This window comes from Ranitomeya imitator, chromosome 3, assembly GCF_032444005.1.
Source record: "Ranitomeya imitator isolate aRanImi1 chromosome 3, aRanImi1.pri, whole genome shotgun sequence".
NCBI classification, from domain to species: Eukaryota; Metazoa; Chordata; class Amphibia; order Anura; family Dendrobatidae; genus Ranitomeya; species Ranitomeya imitator.
This window is the reverse complement of record NC_091284.1, coordinates 268,695,697-268,717,849: the sequence shown is the minus strand read 5'-3', so window position 1 is coordinate 268,717,849 and position 22,153 is coordinate 268,695,697. Positions and strand designations below refer to the sequence as shown.

Here is a 22,153-nt window from a genome sequence, read left to right as displayed (position 1 = left end):
TGCCAATTGTGCATCCGTGCAAGATAAGTGAGCAGACATGATTGGAAGTGACAAGCGGACGTGTTTATGGATGCCTGAACATTCATTCCCACCCTTAAAAAGAGGTCATCTTATTATGCAACACATGTATTCATATGATTCATGGCAGTGCAGTGACTTTTAGATAATGCAGCATATGTAGAAGAGCAGCTGAAGGGCAAAAGTCATGCAACCAAGACAAACAAGAATTTGAATGTGAAAATATAGTTTTATCAAAACGTCGTTTTTAGCCGAAGAGCAGATATTGGGGACAATTTCCAGGTTCACGGTAAGTCATTACAGCCCCGCAATAATCTACAACACCACACTCGTTCAGGTGATTGAGGTCACGGCATCCTCCGCATGACAGTAGCTGTTAGAGAGGTTGATCACAAGAATGGACATCGGTGGGATGTCACCTTACAGCTGCAGCAGGAATAAAGTCTCCACAAAGTCTGGCAGCAGAATCCCACATGTGCTATTCCATCGGCATCTCCTGTGTCTGGACTTCCACTTGCTTGGGCGGTTTGTAGGAGCCCATCCCTGCTGCTCGCTCTGCCTCTTCCTGGGTGTACGGCTCCTCTTTCAGCTGCTTCAGTCTGTAAGAGACAGATCACATCCACCGTGTCACTGTCACTTCTGAACCCTTCACTCAACCTCCCAAATCACAACGCACTCATCCGGACACGCTTACATGTCACCGTTTGCCTCTTCTGTACAAATGGCAACATATCCCTTACCTGCGCTTGTGAACTTTGGTTCTAAAATGTTCCTTCAAAGTCTTCAGATCCACAAAGTATCTCCTTAAAAATAAGAAAAACTTCAAGTGAGGACACACAGCAGGCTCGGATGAATAGATTACATGTCTGCACAATTTTACTTGTCTGTTACAAGGGTCTACTGTTTGGACCTGCCCAATTAGTACCCCCTGCCGCACCAGCCTCTGTGTGCCTAGATCTTACCCACACATGCAGCTCGGATGGCTACAGCCTGGAGACGCAGCTATGCAGTGCACACATTACATGCATGTCCTTCTCCCACCCCTGGTGACAACAGAGGAGCGAATGAGTGTGATGGGTGCATAGCAGAGCTGCGTGCGCATGCAAGGCCGGTATCAAACTAACAAAATAAGTAAATACGAGGCAGATAAAACAGTTTTTAGCTGTAAAGTAAATGACACATCACTGGATGTGCTGCTCACAGATTTCCTTTAACCTCTGCACGACGCAGGCTATTTCCCTTTTTGCATTTTCGTTTTTCCTCCCCTTCTTCCTTTTTTTTTTTTTTTGGTCCACATAGACATGAGGCTTGTTTCTTTCTAGACAAGTTGTACTCTTGAACGACACCATTCACTTACCACAAAGTGTACTGAAAAATTAGAAAATAACTCAAAGTGGGGAGAAATTGTGAAAAATAACTCAATTCTTTCAATTTTTTTTATGTTGTACATATGTGGTAAAAATGGCCTCACAATATGATGCTGCTCATCGGTACGATTACTGCGATACCAAGCATGTCCATATTTTGTATCTTAGTGGTGGGAAAAACAAATGAGATGTGTGCAAGCTAAAATGTGGGGTTGTGTCGGCATTTTCCGTGACCCGTAATGTTAGCAATTTTCGGTCGATAGAGTTGTGTGGGGATGACTTTTTGCAGGGAGAGATGTCGTTTTTAATGGATACAATTTTGGGATAGATGTGACGTTTTAAATCGTTTGTTACAACATTGAGGTGCGGCCACCCAGCTACTGAATCCCAGCCCCGCAGTGTGTTATGCATTATGCACAGTGCGGGGCTGGGATTCAGGCGCAGTCTGCAACCCAGCAGGTGAGGTCAGACGGCCAATGCTCAATGCACCTGCCCCACTCAGGAGAGAACAGTGCAGGCGCCGGATTTCAGAGAAAAACAGCGCTGAGGGGGTGGCGACCAGTGCCCCAGAAGATATGACTGACGGCAGTTGGGCGCCTCAAAGAGGGGGGTTCAGACCTGCCTCCAGGTCTAAAGAAAAGTATTTGGGCACAATTATAAATACCTTTATTTTGGGAATAACAGCAACAAAAACTAAAAGAGCCACCTTGTTAGAATGCACCTTTACTGCTGCACAATGTGGCTCTTTTAGCTTATAATGGCTGGAGGGGGTGACAGTGGCCCTTTAAAAGCCCAAAGTGGCAACGTTTTGGCTCAGAGATGTGAGCCTTTTTCCAAGCTTGAAAAAGGATCACATCTCTGAGCTGAAACGTCGCTAGCATTTTTTTTTTTACCTTTAACTGGTGTGTTGCCTCCATTTTTTGTCTTTTATACTGCCTGTTGCTGCTTTTTCGTATAATAAAATATATATATTTTATTATAGCTAGATAGATATACACACAAACACTGCCAATGCAAAAGTAAGAGAGCTCCTTTAACCCCTTAAGCCCCGAGGGTGGTTTGCACGTTAATGACTGGGCCAATTTTTACAATTCTGACCACTGTCCCTTTATGAGGTTATAACTCTGGAACGCTTCAACGGATCCCGGTGATTCTGACATTTGTTTCTTAAGACATAATGTACTTCATGATAGTGGTAAAATTTCTTTGATATTACCTGCGTTTGTGAAAAAAAACGGAAATTTGGCAAAAATTTTGAAAATTTCACAATTTTCCAACTTTGAATTTTTATGCACTTAAATCACAGAGATATGTCACACAAAATACTTAATAAGTAACATTTCCCACATGTCTACTTTACATCAGCACAATTTTGGAAACAATTTGTTTTTTGTTAGGGAGTTAAAAATTGACCAGCAATTTATCATTTTTACAACACCATTTTTTTTTTTTAGGGACCACATCACATTTGAAGTAATTTTGAGGGGTCTATATGATAAAAAATACCCAAGTGTGACACCATTCTAAAAACTGCACCCCTCAACGTGCTCAAAACCACATTCAAGAAATATATTAACCCTTCTGGTGCTTCACAGGAATTTTTGGAATGTTTAAATAAAAATGAACATTTAACTTTTTTCACAAAAAAATTACTTCAGATCCAATTTGTTTTATTTTACCAAGGGTAACAGGAGAAAATGGACCCCAAAAGTTGTTGTGCCATTTGTTCTGAGTACGCCGATACCCCATATGTGGGGGTAAACCACTGTTTGGGCGCATGGCAGAGCTCGGAAGGGAAGGAGCGCCATTTGACTTTTCAATGCAAAATTGACAGGAATTGAGATGGGACGCCATGTTGCTTTTGGAGAGCCCCTGATGTGCCTAAACATTGAAACATGGAAAGTAGACCCCCTTAGGAACTTATCTAGATGTGTGGTGAGAGCTTTGAACCCCCAAGTGTTTCACTACAGTTTATAACGCAGAGTCGTGAAAAAAAAAAAAAAAAAATCTTTTATTTTCTCCTACAAAAATGTTTTTTTAGGCCCCAAATTTTTATTTTCCCAAGGATAACAAGAGAAATTGGACCCCAAAAGTTGTCCAATTTGTCCTGAGTACACTGATACCCGATAAGTTGGGGTAAACCCCTGTTTGGGTGCACAGGAGAGCTCGGAAGTGAAGGAGCACTGTTTTACTTTTTCAACGCAGAATTGGCTGGAATTGAGATCAGACGCCATGCGCGTTTGGAGAGCCCCTGATGTGCCTAAACAGTAGATACCCCCAATTCTAACTGAAACCTTAATCCAAACACACCCCTAACCCTAATCCCAACGGTAACCCTAACCACACCTCTAACCCCAACACACCCCTAACCCCAACACACCCCTAACCCTAATCCCAACCGTAAATGTAATCCAAACCCTAGCCCTAACCCTAATGGAAAAATGGAAATAAATACATTTTTTATTTTATTTTTCCCTAACTAAGGGGGTGATGAAGGGGGCTTTGATTTACTTTTATAGCGGGTTTGTTAGCAAATTTTTATGATTGGCAGCCATCACACACTAAAAGACGCTTTTTATTGCAAAAAATATTTTTTGGCGTTACCACATTTTGAGAGCTATAATTTTTCCATATTTGAGTCCACAGTCATGTGAGGTCTTGTTTTTGCGGGACGAGTTGCCGTTTTTATTGGTAACATTTTCAGGCACGTGACATTTTTTTATCTCTTTTTATTCCGACTCTTGTGAGGCAATATGACCAAGAACCAGCTATTCATGAATTTCTTTTTTTTTTTATTGGGTGGGAAGGGGGGGGGGGGGTTTGGCGTTTGGTAAAATGGATAAAGCAGTTTTATTCTTCGGGTCAGTACGATTACAGCGATACCACATTTATATAATTTTTTTATGTTTTGGTGCTTTTATACGATAAAAAATATTTTATAGAAAAAATAAATTTTTGCATCGCTTTATTCTGAGGACTATAAGGCTAGGTTCAGATTGCGTTAGTGCAATCCGTTTAGGGCCTAGATCTCCGATCCGCGAGAGCGGGGAACGGACCGCGGGCGCGCCTCGGACGCTGCAAGCAGAGTCCGCGGCGCGCCACAAAACACCGGCACATCGCTAGCGCGTGCCGAAAATGGCACGCGCTAGTGATGCGCGTCCCCATTGCTGTTAATGGGAGCGCTAACGGATGCGTTGCACGGCGTTAATTTCGCTGTCCGTTAGCGCAGTCCCATTAACGCAATGGGAACCTAGCCTAACTTTTTTATTTTTTTCGCTGATGCTGTATGGCGGCTCGTTTTTTGCGGGACAAGATGACATTTTCAGCGGTAACATGGTTATTTATATCCGTCTTTTTGATCGCATGTTATTCCACTTTTTGTTCGGTGGTATGATAATAAAGCTTTTTTTTTTTTTTTTTTTACGGTGTTCACTGAAGGGGTTAACTAGTGGGACAGTTTTATAGGTCGAGTCGTTATGGACGCAGCAATACTAAAAAGGCATACTTTTGTTTTTTTTTTAAATTTAGATAAAGGAATGTATTTATTGGATCAATATATTTTCTTTTATTATTTCTTTAGGATTTTTTTTTTTTCTTTACACATGTAACTATATATATATATATATATTTTTTTAACTTTTTTACTTTGCCCCAGGGGGGACATAACAGCAAAGTGACAGATCTCTGATCTGACACTTTGCTGTGTACTGAGCAGGCGCTGGTAAGCCACCTCCCTGCAAGACCCGGATGCAGCCCCGCGGCCATTTTGGATGCGGGCCTGCAGGGAGAAGAAGGTAGAAGACCCTCGGAGCAACGCGATCACATCACGTTGCTCCGAGGGTCTCAGGGAAGCCCGCAGGGAGCTCCCTCCCTGCGCGATGCTTCCCTATACTGCCAGAACGCTGCGATCATGTTTGATCACAGTGTGCCGAGGGTTAATGTGCCGGGGGCGATCCGTGACCGCTCCTGGCACATAGTGCCGGATTTCAGCTGCGATAGTCAGCTGACACCCGGCCACGATTCCCTCGTGAGCGCAGCTGATCGCGCTGGACGTACTATCCCGTCACTGGGAATTAAGTCCCAGGTTACCTTGATGGGATAGTACGTCCAATGGGATTAAGGGGTTAAAAAGGTAGCCATACTAAGATCAGACATGAATGTCAAACAATGCATTCTACCACATACATGTAATGACCCTTTGAAATGAGACGCATGTTGGTTGTTTAAAGCTGTGGTGGAGCATATTCTATCAGGATGGTCTTTGCTGCCAGCAGGAAAGAATTTTGTTTTTGCCTCGACAAGACATGTCATTGTTGTTAACTAGGGAGGGCTCTCACCTAGAGCAGTCAACAGTATGAAAGACATTACAGATAGCACCAGCTGGAACAATTTTTACTGCAGCAATAAATAAAATTTAGCACATTTATTTCTGAGTGCCCAATTACGGTTATTCTTAGAGAGAATCTGGCAGCTGGAGTTCATCCTTAAACTACAGAGGCCAGGACTGGGGACAACTATATGCAGATGGATAAGGAATTTGATAAATGACCGGAAACAAAGTCGTCATAAATGGTAAGTTCTCTAAATGGGATATAGTCAGCAGTAGAGTACCGCGGGGATCTGTGCTGGGAGCAGTGGGGACCGCAGGGGGATCTGTGCTGGGAGCAGTGGGGACCGCAGGGGGATCTGTGCTGGGAGCAGTGGGGACCGCAGGGGGATCTGTGCTGGGAGCAGTGAAGACCGCAGGGATCTGAGCTAGGACTGATTATTTTTAAACTCTATTAATGACCTTGTGGATGGGATTAAGAGTAAAGTTTCAGTCTGACCTTGATATTACAATATTGCAAAACGATCTGAATAAAATGGCTGAATGGGCAAATGAGATTTAATGTACATAAATGTAGAGTAATCCACCTGGGATGGAGTAATCCTATTGCTGCATATACATTAAACGGGAGTATACTCAGGACTACAGATCTCTCTCTCTGGAACAGGAAGTCACTGTGTATTCTGGGTGAAAAACAAAAAACGCATCAGTTTTTCACTATTTGCAACGGATCCATTTTTTTATACACTTAGCCGGACTGTGCCTGAAACAAAAAACCTGATGTGTGAAAGTAGCCTAAGCTGAGCAGCAGTACTCAAAGTCAAGCAGCAGCCGCCGCAAAACAAACAAGATTTTAGTATAAAAAGAGAGATAAAATCCCACAATACCAATGTATTGTTACCCCTTTATAAATCACTGGTGAGGCCACATCTAGAATATGGGATCCAGCTTCAGGCCCCACATTTAAAAAGGGACATTCAGAAATTAGAGTTAATTATAGTTAACTAGATGGTGGCCCAATTCTAACGCATCGGGTATTCTAGAATATGCATGTCCACGTACTATATTGCCCAGCCCACTTAGTATATTGCCCAGCCACTTCGTATATTGCCCAGCCACTTCGTATATTGCCCAGCCACTTCGTATATTGCCCAGCCACTTCGTATATTGCCCAGCCACTTCGTATATTGCCCAGCCACTTCGTATATTGCCCAGCCACTTCGTATATTGCCCAGCCACTTAGTATATTGCCCAGCCACTTAGTATATTGCCCAGCCACTTAGTATATTGCCCAGCCACTTAGTATATTGCCCAGCCACTTAGTATATTGCCCAGCCACTTAGTATATTGCCCAGCCACTTAGTATATTGCCCAGCCACTTAGTATATTGCCCAGCCACTTAGTATATTGCCCAGCCACTTAGTATATTGCCCAGCCACTTAGTATATTGCCCAGCCACTTAGTATATTGCCCAGCCACTTAGTATATTGCCCAGCCACTTAGTATATTGCCCAGCCACTTAGTATATTGCCCAGCCACGTAGTACAGTCATGGCCAAAAGTATTGACACCCCTGCAATTCTGTCAGATAATACTCAGTTTCTTCCTGAAAATGATTGCAATCACAAATTCTTTGGTATTATTATCTTCATTTAATTTGTCTTAAATGAAAAAACACAAAAGAGAATGAAGCAAAAAGCAAAACATTGATCATTTCACACAAAACTCCAAAATGGGCCAGACAAAAGTATTGGCACCCTCAGCCTAATACTTGGTTTCACAACCTATAGGCTATGTGCACACGTTCAGGATTTGTCGCAGAAAATTTCTGAGAATTCCGGACATTTTCTGCAAGAAATCCGCAAGAAAACCACATGCGTTTTTGCCGCGGTTTTGACGCGTTTTTGCCGCGTTTTTTTCCGGACACTTCCCAATGCATTTTGGAGTGGGAAATCCACAAAAACAAAAAAGGAAAATTAGTGAACATGCTGCGTTTTTTGCCGCAATGCGTTTTTTTTCGCGGAAAAAAATGCATCATGTGCACAAAACATGCGAAATTCATTCTAAATGATGGGATGCTTATTGTATGCGGTTTTATAGCGTTTTTATCGGGAAAAACCGCGAAAAAACCGCAACGTGTGCACACAGCCTTGGCCAAAATAACTGCGACCAACCGCTTCCGGTAACCATCAATGAGTTTCTTACAATGCTCTGCTGGAATTTTAGACCATTCTTCTTTGGCAAACTGCTCCAGGTCCCTGATATTTGATGGGTGCCTTCTCCAAACTGCCATTTTTAGATCTCTCCACAGGTGTTCTATGGGATTCAGGTCTGAACTCATTGCTGGCCATCTTAGAAGTCTCCAGTGCTTTCTCGCAAACCATTTTCTAGTGCTTTTTGAAGTGTGTTTTGGGTCATCGTCCTGCTGGAAGACCCATAACCTCTGAGGGAGACCCAGCTTTCTCACACTGGGCCCTACATTATGTTGCAAAATTTGTTGGTAGTCTTCAGACTTCATAATGCCATGCACACGGTCAAGCAGTCCAGTGCCAGAGGCAGCAAAGCAACCCCAAAACATCAGGGAACCTCCACCATGTTTGACTGTAGGGACCGTGTTCTTTTCTTTGAATGCCTCTTTTTTTCTCCTGTAAACTCTATGTTGATGCCTTTGCCCAAAAAGCTCTACTTTTGTCTCATTTGACCAGAGAACATTCTTCCAAAATGTTTTACGCTTTTTCCGGTAAGTTTTGGCAAACTCCAGCCTGACTTTTTTATGTCTCGGGGTAAGAAGTGGGGTCTTCCTGGTTCTCCTACCATATAGTCCCTTTTCATTCAGATGCCGATGGATAGTACGGGTTGACACTGTTGTACCCTCGGACTGCAGGGCAGCTTGAACTTGTTTGGATGTTAGTTGAGGTTCTTTATCCAACATCCGCATAATCTTGCGTTGAAATCTCTTGTCAATTTTTCTTTTCCGTCCACATCTAGGGAGGTTAGCCACAGTGCCATGGGCTTTAAACTTCTTGATGACACTGTGCACGGTAGACACAGGAACATTCAGGTCTTTGGAGATGGACTTGTAGCCTTGAGATTGCTCATGCTTCCTCACAATTTGGTTTCTCAAGTCCTCAGACAGTTCTTTGGTCTTCTTTCTTTTCTCCATGCGCAATGTGGTACACTCAAGGACACAGGACAGAGGTTGAGTCAACTTTAATCCATGTCAACTGGCTGCAAGTGTGATTTAGTTATTGCCAACACCTGTTAGGTGCCACAGGTAAGTTACAGGTGCTGTTAATTACACAAATTAGAGAAGCATCACATGATTTTTCGAACAGTGCCAATACTTTTGTCCAACCCTTTTTTATGTTTGGCGTGGAATTATATCCAATTTGGCCATAGGACAATTCTTTATGTGTTTTTTCATTTAATACAAATTAAATGAAGATAATAATACCAAATAATTTGTGTTTGCAATCATTTTCAGGAAGAAAATGAGTATTATCTGACAGAATTGCTGGGGTGTCAAAACTTTTGGCCATGACTTTATATTGCCCAGCCACGTAGTACGTATATTGTCCAGTCACGTAGTATATCACACAGCCCACATAGTATATAACACTGCCTATGTAGTACACAGCACAGAGCCACGCGGTATCTAACACAGCCCACGTAGTATACAGCAGTGTGGGCACCATATCCCTGTTAAAAAAATAATTAAAATAAAAAATAGTTATATACTCACCCCCGGGATCCACCGAAGCTCCGGCGATACACGCGCGGCTGCCGCCAACTTCCGTTCCCAGGATGCATTGCGAAATTACCCAGATGACTTGCGAGACCGCTAAGTCTTCTGGATAATTTCGCAATGCATCGCTGGGAACAGTAGATGGCGGCAGGTGCAAGCGGCTCGGCGGACTACGGAGTGTGAGTATAGCATTTTTTTTGTTTTTTTTATTATTTTTAACATTACATTTTTTTTTTACTACTGATGCCGCATAGGCAGCATCAATAGTAAAAAGTTGGGGACACACAGGGTAAATAGTGGCGGTAACGGAGTGCGTTACCCGCAGCATAACGCGATTCGTTACCGCCGGCATTAACCCTGTGTGAGCGCTGACCGTAGGGGAGTATGCGGGCGCTGGGCACTGACTGCGGTGAGAAAGGAGCAGCCATTTTCTTCCGGACTGTGCCCGTCGCTGATTGGTCGTGGCTGTTTTGCCGCGACCAATCAGCGACTTGGATTTCCATGACAGACAGAGGCCGCGACCAATGAATATCCGTGACAGACAGACGGAAGTGACCCTTAGACAATTGTATAGTAGATTTAGAGACAAAAAAAAATATTTGGCAGAGACAGGTTGAACTTGATGGACCTAGGTCTTTTTTCAACCTATGTACCGTATATAGGTGCATGTAGCTCTTACAAAGACAAGTCCAACAATATCCTCACAATGGTCAGTCTGGTCCTCCATTGCTGAGAAATCCATGTTTGAATTGATATGCAAATGAGGCTGAAGAGTTACTATATATTTGAGGCATCTGTCACTCCAGCTCTATTCGCCGCCTGCTTGATCGACAGTCTCTGTGCTATGTGACTTCAGAGCTGTCAGTTGCACTGGGCAGGAAATAGAGCTGGAGTGACAGTGGTTTCAGGTTTTTCATAGTTCTTCAGCCTTATTTGCATATCAATTCAAATACTACTTTCTCAGTAATGGAGCAATGAACTGGCCATATATAGGTAATGCTGGACTTGTCTGTGAAAGAGCTGCATGCAGATATAAGAGTGGGGGGGGGTGGTGACAGCATTTCCTCTAAGGCTATGTGCCCACGTTGCGGATTGGTGTGCAGATTTTTCCGCACTGTTTTTGCAAAATCCACAGGTAAACCGCACTGTGGATTAACCGTGGTTTTTGTGTGGATTCCACCTGCGGTTTTACACCTGCGGATTTCCTATTGAGGAGTAGGTGTAAACCGCTGCGGAATCCGCACAAAGAATTGACATGCTGCGGAATAAACAAGCAGCATTTCCGCGCTATATTTTCTGCAGCATGTGCACTACGGATTTTGTTTTCCATACGTTTACATGGCACTGTACAACGTATGGAAAACAGCTGCAGATCCGCAGTGTCAAATCCGCAACGTGTGCACATAGCCTTAAAGATTCCTTTTAAGACAACGTTAGAGAATCAGGACAATACTAGCCTGTTGTAAGAAGGCCGTTATGCTGCACTGGTCACCAGATGTATCTCTGCTGTGAACACTACTATACACTATAGTGTTTAGATTTTTCAGCAAATATTTACTTTTGTAGAACAATAGAAGCCTAACATTATAAATGACTTCTACACTACTGCGCCCCAGGATGCATATGAAGAAATGCTTTCCTTTCAGACCAACACATCACTGAACGCTTCTTGGATTCTGCTCCGTTTATGCGCTGCTTTCCCTGCTGGGCCCAGGTCCTCGAGGTCATGCGATAACCAAGATAAGGGCCTCTCACACATCCCACTAATGTGTATATTCTGTATTCTCCTTCCCAATGTACAAATCCTGCACATCATACGGAGCATGACGCAGAGCACTATTACTCACGCGCAGTGTATGCAGTAATGCTGTGCATTGCCGGGAAGACTGTAGTCTATCTCCTGTCTTAGTAAACCAGGAGCATTTTCAGGTCGGAGATCTTCATGAATCTGGTCTATGTCTTTAACCCTCCTTTTGGTTTTCCATAGTTTTGAAATATTTTTCTTTTTGTCATTTTTGTGATTTCCAATCTGCTTTGAGCGAGTCATTGTGGTCTAAAAAAAAACAAAAAACAAACACATGAACCCAAAATTTGTGAAAAAGTAATAGGCTAGCATCAAAATAATAAAGAGAATCTGTCAATATATTTTTGCTGATCTAATATTATTATAGGCATCAGTGGGCATACACTGACTGAGGAAGATGATGGAATCACTAACATTAGAAGTTTGCACAATGATTGTACAGAAGAGTAGTCTTATCCACTCTGAGCCTTTCTAGCTGTGTCCAGTGTTTTTGAGGCCGTCATCTTCCTCATTCAGTGTATGTACACTGAGGCCTGTAATAATAGTAGCGATATCTGCCATCTATATATCCATGTGGGTTTATATATGAATCACAATCATTATTTACTGTCACTAACAGCTGCTGCTACACGTATTCTGGATTATTAAACATCCCTTTCTTTGAGCTACCTTGCTGAATTTTATTTATATTTCATGTTTGTTTAAGAATAAGTCTTTTTAACAACCGTAATTATTTGTCTCACTGGTATAATCAAGGTTTGATGACCCCGGATTTTAGTTGATATCATGGTATCAGACACTCTTACCCCTCCAGAAAGGCCCATCGTTTTGTCCTACCACATCATATAACTCTTAAGTTGGAACAGGACTTAGAGGTTCTATAGAACCCTGCATCTCAAATCACATTTAGGTTTAACAACTAAAATACTCTTTAGTACAATGTCCACTGAAGGTGACCTTTCTAAGTCAGAAATACCCATCATACACTTAGGCCTCCATAAACAGTAACTTCAACAATACTCCATGTATACCATGCCATTGAGACTATGATAGATCTCATCAATTGCAACGTTGGTCATATCACGAACAGACAATGCCTGGGTTTTCATCCATCATCACAACCTCACACTTGAAGAACAATCGGTCATTAACAACTTAAGGTACCGTCACATTAAGCGACGCTGAAGCGATACCGACAACGATGTCGATCGCTGCAGCGTCGCTGTTTGGTCGCTGGAGAGCTGCCACACAGACAGCTCTCCAGCGACCAATGATGCCGAAGTCCCCGGGTAAACATCGGGTTACTAAGCGCAGGGCCGCGCTTAGTAACCCGATGTTTACCCTGGTTACAGTTGTAAATGTAAAAAAAAAAAAAAAAAACACTACATACTTACATTCCCGGTGTCTGGTCATGTCCCTCGCCTTCAGCTTCCAGCACTGACTGAGCGCCGACCGTAAAGTACAGCGGTGACGTCACCGCTGCACGGCGTGCTTTACGGCTGGCCGGCAATCACCAGTGAGTGCGAGAAGCTGACGGCGGGGGACATGACCAGACACCGGGAATGTAAGTATGTAGTGTTTGTTTTTTTACATTTACAACGGTAACCAGGGTAAACATCGGGTTACTAAGCGTGGCCCTGCGCTTAGTAACCCGATATTCACCCTGGTTACCAGTGAAGACATCGCTGGATCGGTGTCACACATGCCGATTCAGCGATGTCAGCGGGAGATCCAGCTACAAAATAAAGTGCTGGACTTTCCCCAGCGACCAACGATCTCCCAGCAGGGGCCTGATCGTTGGTCGCTGTCACACAGAACGATGTTGTTAACGATATCGTTGACGATATCGTTCAGTGTGACGGTACCTTTAGTCCAGTGCAATCACAAGATCATAATCAAACCAGCAATTAAAGGGGGCACCACTGTACTTCTGAACGGTCATGAATATCTAGAAGAAGTACACCATCAATTATCAGACAGAAACAGATACAGAACCATTCCATATGATACCACATACATATTAAACTCTCGCCTACCATCGAAACCTTCAAGAAGAACCTGAAGACTCACCTCTTAAAACAAGCTTACAGCCTGCAGTGACCCCTCATCCACCACGCCACTGAACGACCAGCTCGACCCTCACCTACTGTATCCTCCCCCATCCCTTGTAGATTGTGAGCCCTCGCGGGCAGGGTCCTCTCTCCTATTGTACCATTGTGACTTGTATTGTACTGTACTTATTTTTATTATGTATACCCCTCCTCACATATAAAGCACCATGCCCAATAGTGGCATTCACTGACCATCTTATCTCCTCTCTCCATTTTCCTTGAAAAAATTCTTACACGACCAACCAAACAAACTAACTATAAAGCTTTCCTTCTAGATACTGGACATTTCTTGGATATCATTAACCATCTGAACACAGCCCGTACCAACAGCATACTGGTCACCCTTGATGGCACTAGCCTTTGTACATCCATCCATCATAATGAAGGCTATATGGCAGTCCACAAACTCTTGCAGACAGCAGCATATTCTCACAATACCATTAACTTCTCCTAGACTTATTACATTTGACTTTACATGAAAATATTTTTCTATTTGGAGACACCTACTACATGCAGACATGTGGCACAGCTATAGGCTCTATTGTAAAGCCCCCAACCGCCTCCAACACTTCTCCCGAATATCCCCCATCCTCTGGAATTCTCTGCCCCAACACGTCCGACTATCAACCACAGTCGGATCCTTCAGACGGAACCTGAAAACCCACCTCTTCCGGAAAGCTTACAGCCTGCACTAACCCCGCTGCCGCCTCATCACTACCGAAGCTACCGCCTCACCAACACCGGAGCTACCGCCTCACCAACACCGGAGCTCCTGCACCCCTCAACCTATTGTCTCCTTCCCCATAATCCTGTAGAATGTAAGCCCGCAAGGGCAGGGTCCTCTTCCCTCTGTATCAGTCCGTCATTGTTAGTTTGTTTGCTGTAAGTGATATTTGTATGTTGATGTAACCCCTTCTCATGTACAGCACAATGGAATCAATGGTGCTATATGAATAAATAATAATAATATAATTAAGCCAACAGCCATAGGAAACATTTTGAAGAAAAATATATCTACACTAATACATTCCGTCCCTTAGACAATATCTTCTGCATTTTGGATAGTTCAGTTGACAATTGATTCTCCGTTATCTTTTATATTCTCCTTTTGGCTATGTGCACACGTTGCAGATTTGATTGTGGAATTTTCTGTGCAGATTCTGCATTTCTTGGCAGAAAACGCAGGTCAGAATCTGCGCCTTTTTTTGGTATGTGCACTGGTGACATCATTCCCCACATGTGGGGGCTGGACACACCTCTGGTAGCTGGAGAGATATAACAAAAGAGCCAGCAAAAGTACATGTGGGGGTTGCCTGGATGCTAGGGAATCCCCACATGTTCTTATGCTGGCTAACAGATGTAAATCATTCAGCTGCAGCGATGAAAATCTCCGAGCACTAAAAAATACTCGGAGGACACCCGAGCGTGCTCGGGAAATCTCGAGTTACGAGTATATTCGCTCATCACTAATTATCACAACTTGTCTAAAAATACTAATGACAGCATACCCACTAGAGTTGCAAATCGACTGGCACGACCCATTCCATCAGTAATCTGCATCCGCTGGACGTCAGTATGAGAACCGCCTCCTACCTGATGGCATCCACGGCTCTACTGTTTGCCAGCATGACGCAAACAATGCGACATGACACACGTGACATTGCATCAAGCCGGATATTAAAAAAAAAAAAAAAGCCACAGATGCCTTCAGGAAGAACTGGTTCTTCATGCTCCTGTCCAGGGACCACACATTATGGTCATGGTGGATAGGATGGGTCATTGGCACAGATTCACACCAAATCTAATAGCAACATACTGATTCCGTGCTGCCCCTTACCTAGTACTGCCCCAGTCCCTCCCTACCTCTTCTGAGGGGCTACACCCCCACTACTGCACAGCAGCTCTCTGTATCCCCCCCACTACTGCACAGCCGCTCTCTACATCCCCCCACTACTGCACAGCCGCTCTGTATCCCCCCCCCACTACTGCACAGGCGATCTCTGCATCCCCCCCACTACTGCACAGCCGCTCTCTGCATCCCCCCACTACTGCACAGCAGCTCTCTGTATCCCCCCCACTACTGCACAGCCGCTCTCTGCATCCCCCCCACTACTGCACAGCCGCTCTCTGCATCCCCCACTACTGCACAGCCGCTCTCTGCATCCCCCCACTATTGCACAGCCGCTCTCTGCATCCCCCCACTACTGCACAGCCGCTCTCTGCATCCCCCCACTACTGCACAGCCGCTCTCTGCATCCCCCCACTACTGCACAGCCGCTCTCTGCATCCCCCCACTACTGCACAGCCGCTCTCTGCATCCCCCCACTACTGCACAGCCGCTCTCTGCATCCCCCCACTACTGCACAGCCGCTCTCTGTATCCCCCCCACTACTGCACAGGCGATCTCTGCATCCCCCCCTCCCCCCACTACTGCACAGCAGCTCTCTGTATCCCCCCCACTACTGCACAGCAGCTCTCTGTATCCCCCCCACTACTGCACAGCCGCTCTCTGCATCCCCCCCACTACTGCACAGCCGCTCTCTGCATCCCCCCACTACTGCACAGCCGCTCTCTGCATCCCCCCACTACTGCACAGCCGCTCTCTGCATCCCCCCACTACTGCACAGCCGCTCTCTGCATCCCCCCACTACTGCACAGCCGCTCTCTGCATCCCCCCACTACTGCACAGCCGCTCTCTGCATCCCCCCACTACTGCACAGCCGCTCTCTGCATCCCCCCACTACTGCACAGCCGCTCCCTGCATCCCCCCACTACTGCACAGCCGCTCTCTGCATCCCCCCACTACTGCACAGCCGCTCTCTGCATCCCCCCACTACTGCACAGCCGCTCTCTGCATCCCCCCACTACTGCACAGCCGCTCTCTGCATCCCCCCACTACTGCACAGCCGCTCTCTGTATCCCCCCCACTACTGCACAGGCGATCTCTGCATCCCCCCCCCCCCACTACTGCACAGCAGCTCTCTGTATCCCCCCCCACTACTGCACAGCAGCTCTCTGTATCCCCCCCACTACTGCACAGCCGCTCTCTGCATCCCCCCCACTACTGCACAGCAGCTCTCTGTATCCCCCCCACTACTGCACAGCCGCTCTCTGCATCCCCCCACTACTGCACAGCCGCTCTCTGTATCCCCCCCCACTACTGCACAGCCGCTCTCTGCATCCCCCCACTACTGCACAGCCGCTCCCTGTATCCCCCACTACTGCACAGCCGCTCTCGCTACACCCTCCCTATACAGCCGCTCTCGCTACACCCTCCCTATACAGCCGCTCTCTCTACACCCGCTCTCTCTACACCCTCCCTATACAGCCGCTCTCCTTACATCCTCCCTATACAGCCGCTCTCTACACCCTCCCTATACAGCCGCTCTCTCTACACCCTCCCTATACAGCCGCTCTCGCTACACCCTCCCTATACTCTTTCTACACCCTCCCTATACAGCCGCTCTCGCTACACCCTCCCTATACAGCCGCTCTCTCTACACCCTCCCTATACAGCCGCTCTCTCTACACCCTCCCTATACAGCCGCTCTCCCTACACCCTCCCTATACAGCTGCTCTCTCTACACCCTCCCTATACAGCCGCTCTCTCTACACCCTCCCTATACTCTCTCTACACCCTCCCTATACAGCCGCTCTCTCTACACCCTCCCTATACAGCCGCTCTCTCTACACCCGCTCTCTCTACACCCTCCCTATACAGCCGCTCTCCCTACATCCTCCCTATACAGCCGCTCTCTACACCCTCCCTATACAGCCGCTCTCTCTACACCCTCCCTATACAGCCGCTCTCTCTACACCCTCCCTATACTCTTTCTACACCCTCCCTATACTCTTTCTACACCCTCCCTATACAGCCGCTCTCGCTACACCCTCCCTATACAGCCGCTCTCTCTACCCCCTCCCTATACAGCCGCTCTCTCTACACCCTCCCTATACAGCCGCTCTCCCTACACCCTCCCTATACAGCTGGTCTCTCTACACCCTCCCTATACAGCCGCTCTCCCTACACCCTCCCTATACAGCCGCTCTCTCTACACCCTCCCTATACTCTCTCTAAACCCTCCCTATACAGCCGCTCTCTCTACACCCTCCCTATACTCTCTCTACACCCTCCCTATACAGCCGCTCTCCCTACACCCTCCCTATACAGCTGCTCTCTCTACACCCTCCCTATACAGCCGCTCTCCCTACACCCTCCCTATACAGCCGCTCTCTCTACACCCTCCCTATACTCTCTCTAAACCCTCCCTATACAGCCGCGCTCTCTACACCCTCCCTATACTCTTTCTACACCCTCCCTATACAGCCGCTCTCTCTACACCCTCCCTATACAGCCGCGCTCTCTACACCCTCCCTATACTCTTTCTACACCCTCCCTATACAGCCGCTCTCTCTATACCCTCCCTATACAGCCGCTCTCTCTACACCCTCCCTATACAGCCGCTCTCTCTACACCCTCCCTATACAGCCGCTCTCTCTACACCCTCCCTATACTCTCTCTACACCCTCCCTATACAGCCGCTCTCTCTACACCCTCCCTATACTCTCTCTACACCCTCCCTATACAGCCGCACTGGCTACACCCTCCCTATTCAGCCGCTCTCTCTGCACCCTCCCTATACAGCCGCTCGCTCTACACCCTCCCTATACAGCTGCTCCCTATACAGCCGCTCTCTCTACACCCTCCCTATACTCTCTCTAAACCCTCCCTATACAGCCGCGCTCTCTACACCCTCCCTATACCCTCCCTATACAGCCGCTCTCTCTACACCCTCCCTATACAGCCGCTCTCTCTACACCCTCCCTATACAGCCGCTCTCTCTACACCCTCCCTATACAGCCGCTCTCTCTACACCCTCCCTATACAGCCGCTCTCTCTACACCCTCCCTATACTCTCTCTACACCCTCCCTATACAGCCGCTCTCTCTACACCCTCCCTATACTCTCTCTACACCCTCCCTATACAGCCGCACTGGCTACACCCTCCCTATTCAGCCGCTCTCTCTGCACCCTCCCTATACAGCCGCTCGCTCTACACCCTCCCTATACAGCCGCTCCCTATACAGCCGCTCTCTCTACACCCTCCCTATACTCTCTCTAAACCCTCCCTATACAGCCGCGCTCTCTACACCCTCCCTATACAGCCGCTCTCTCTACACCCTCCCTATACAGCCGCTCTCTCTACACCCTCCCTATACAGCCGCTCTCTCTACACCCTCCCTATACTCTCTCTACACCCTCCCTATACTCTCTCTACACCCTCCCTATACAGCCGCTCTCTCTACACCCTCCCTATACTGCCGCACTGGCTACACCCTCCCTATTCAGCCGCTCTCTCTGCACCCTCCCTATACAGCCGCTCGCTCTACACCCTCCCTATACAGCCGCTCTCTCTACACCCTCCCTATACTGCCGCACTGGCTACACCCTCCCTATTCAGCCGCTCTCTCTGCACCCTCCCTATACAGCCGCTCGCTCTACACCCTCCCTATACAGCCGCTCTCGCTACACCCTCCCTATACAGCCGCTCTCTCTACACCCGCTCTCTCTACACCCTCCCTATACAGCCGCTCTCCTTACATCCTCCCTATACAGCCGCTCTCTACACCCTCCCTATACAGCCGCTCTCTCTACACCCTCCCTATACAGCCGCTCTCGCTACACCCTCCCTATACTCTTTCTACACCCTCCCTATACAGCCGCTCTCGCTACACCCTCCCTATACAGCCGCTCTCTCTACACCCTCCCTATACAGCCGCTCTCTCTACACCCTCCCTATACAGCCGCTCTCCCTACACCCTCCCTATACAGCTGCTCTCTCTACACCCTCCCTATACAGCCGCTCTCTCTACACCCTCCCTATACTCTCTCTACACCCTCCCTATACAGCCGCTCTCTCTACACCCTCCCTATACAGCCGCTCTCTCTACACCCGCTCTCTCTACACCCTCCCTATACAGCCGCTCTCCCTACATCCTCCCTATACAGCCGCTCTCTACACCCTCCCTATACAGCCGCTCTCTCTACACCCTCCCTATACAGCCGCTCTCTCTACACCCTCCCTATACTCTTTCTACACCCTCCCTATACTCTTTCTACACCCTCCCTATACAGCCGCTCTCGCTACACCCTCCCTATACAGCCGCTCTCTCTACCCCCTCCCTATACAGCCGCTCTCTCTACACCCTCCCTATACAGCCGCTCTCCCTACACCCTCCCTATACAGCTGGTCTCTCTACACCCTCCCTATACAGCCGCTCTCCCTACACCCTCCCTATACAGCCGCTCTCTCTACACCCTCCCTATACTCTCTCTAAACCCTCCCTATACAGCCGCTCTCTCTACACCCTCCCTATACTCTCTCTACACCCTCCCTATACAGCCGCTCTCCCTACACCCTCCCTATACAGCTGCTCTCTCTACACCCTCCCTATACAGCCGCTCTCCCTACACCCTCCCTATACAGCCGCTCTCTCTACACCCTCCCTATACTCTCTCTAAACCCTCCCTATACAGCCGCGCTCTCTACACCCTCCCTATACTCTTTCTACACCCTCCCTATACAGCCGCTCTCTCTACACCCTCCCTATACAGCCGCGCTCTCTACACCCTCCCTATACTCTTTCTACACCCTCCCTATACAGCCGCTCTCTCTATACCCTCCCTATACAGCCGCTCTCTCTACACCCTCCCTATACAGCCGCTCTCTCTACACCCTCCCTATACAGCCGCTCTCTCTACACCCTCCCTATACTCTCTCTACACCCTCCCTATACAGCCGCTCTCTCTACACCCTCCCTATACTCTCTCTACACCCTCCCTATACAGCCGCACTGGCTACACCCTCCCTATTCAGCCGCTCTCTCTGCACCCTCCCTATACAGCCGCTCGCTCTACACCCTCCCTATACAGCTGCTCCCTATACAGCCGCTCTCTCTACACCCTCCCTATACTCTCTCTAAACCCTCCCTATACAGCCGCGCTCTCTACACCCTCCCTATACCCTCCCTATACAGCCGCTCTCTCTACACCCTCCCTATACAGCCGCTCTCTCTACACCCTCCCTATACAGCCGCTCTCTCTACACCCTCCCTATACAGCCGCTCTCTCTACACCCTCCCTATACAGCCGCTCTCTCTACACCCTCCCTATACTCTCTCTACACCCTCCCTATACAGCCGCTCTCTCTACACCCTCCCTATACTCTCTCTACACCCTCCCTATACAGCCGCACTGGCTACACCCTCCCTATTCAGCCGCTCTCTCTGCACCCTCCCTATACAGCCGCTCGCTCTACACCCTCCCTATACAGCCGCTCCCTATACAGCCGCTCTCTCTACACCCTCCCTATACTCTCTCTAAACCCTCCCTATACAGCCGCGCTCTCTACACCCTCCCTATACAGCCGCTCTCTCTACACCCTCCCTATACAGCCGCTCTCTCTACACCCTCCCTATACAGCCGCTCTCTCTACACCCTCCCTATACTCTCTCTACACCCTCCCTATACTCTCTCTACACCCTCCCTATACAGCCGCTCTCTCTACACCCTCCCTATACTGCCGCACTGGCTACACCCTCCCTATTCAGCCGCTCTCTCTGCACCCTCCCTATACAGCCGCTCGCTCTACACCCTCCCTATACAGCCGCTCTCTCTACACCCTCCCTATACAATCACTCACTAATAAACATTTGTCACATTAATCCCATCAATGATATGTTATGGAATTACAAGTTGCGCAATTCTCGGATGTTCCTCTCTTTCACCATACCAGTCAGGCACCCACGAATCCTCACACTGGAGGACTCACGATTTACTAAGCGACTGTATAGGTAAGGTTACGGTCACATATTCAGTATTTTACATCAGTATTTGTAAGCCAAAACCAGGAGTGGGTGATAAATACAGAAGTGGTGCATATGTTTCTATTATACTTTTCCTCTGATTGTTCCACTCCTGGTTTTGGCTTACAAATACTGACGTAAAATACTGATCACATACTGAACGTGTGAATATAGCTTAAAGCTGAGGAACAAACCAAGAACAGCCGGCAGTGACTGCGGGAGAGATAATGAGCGACAATTCTGCGCCAAGAGTGCGATGAGACAGAAAACCGGACAGGACTCACCTACCGTACAATCCGAGCTGCTGCGCTACCATGCCGCACAGAATAAGGGCGTACCACAAGAGAACGAACTGCAAATTGTCTCCGATGGCCTAAAACAGTATTGCTTAGCGGCCATTTTACCGTAGTCTGTGGCCACACGATACATTGTTTCACTGCAATAAAATGGCTTCCTTCATAGAGGACGGAAACGGCTCAAAGACCCAAACTGGCGTCACAGAGGCGGAAAGACGAGTCAGACCCAAAGCCAAGCACTGCAGCAGGCCTGTGCTCATTCTCTACAGCGACCTCACAAGGTTGCTCTGTGGAATTGCATCTGAGCGCCGTACCAGCTGTACTGAGCTCCAAGCTGCTGCGTGTGCAGAGGGCAGTGGCCTAATGTGGACAACTGAGGAGCTGCAGCACACGAGCCGGAGACCTCCAGGAAGCCGCCTGCTAACAAGCCTGTGATATTTATAGTCAGTGACCGAGCTCCTCAGCAGAGGCTGGCCACGTCTCTCATAGATTTGTTTCTTCCAGGCAAAAAGAGACCTACATTTACGGACTGTCCTGGAATTTCAGGCCTGGTGGCAGCAGTGTATTTGTCAGGGCTGGTGCATGTGCGCTGGCTGACAGGAGGCCTGTGCGGTGCTGCT

General features: G+C 47.5%; 1 protein-coding gene across 2 annotated transcripts; it reads right to left on the bottom strand.

Moving 5' to 3' along the window:
- Window positions 1-227: 227 nt before the first annotated feature.
- Window positions 228-21,717, bottom strand: ZNF593 (zinc finger protein 593). 2 transcript variants are annotated; one of them, XM_069756461.1, is made up of 4 exons: window positions 21,526-21,717; window positions 11,304-11,509; window positions 759-821; window positions 228-617 (listed from the first exon to the last, which is right to left on the bottom strand). In XM_069756461.1, exons 2-4 carry the CDS (start codon window positions 11,501-11,503, stop codon window positions 497-499), a joined length of 384 nt encoding a protein of 127 aa, XP_069612562.1. In that variant the 5' UTR covers window positions 11,504-11,509; window positions 21,526-21,717; the 3' UTR covers window positions 228-496. The 2 variants fall into 2 exon arrangements, with proteins under 2 accessions (XP_069612562.1, XP_069612563.1); XM_069756462.1 differs by having other exon boundaries at window positions 21,522-21,699.
- Window positions 21,718-22,153: the final 436 nt, after the last annotated feature.

What these genes read in the sequence shown, in the direction of transcription:
- ZNF593 (XM_069756461.1), bottom strand. Translation starts at nt 11,503, where the DNA reads ATGACTCGCTCAAAGCAGATTGGAAATCACAAAAATGACAAAAAGAAA. An exon ending in CATTACTGCATACACTGCGC is followed by an intron (nt 822 to 11,303) that starts GTGAGTAATAGT and finishes CTTATTTTTAAG; the next exon opens with GAGATACTTTGTGGATCTGA. An exon ending in ACCAAAGTTCACAAGCGCAG is followed by an intron (nt 618 to 758) that starts GTAAGGGATATG and finishes TGTCTCTTACAG; the next exon opens with ACTGAAGCAGCTGAAAGAGG.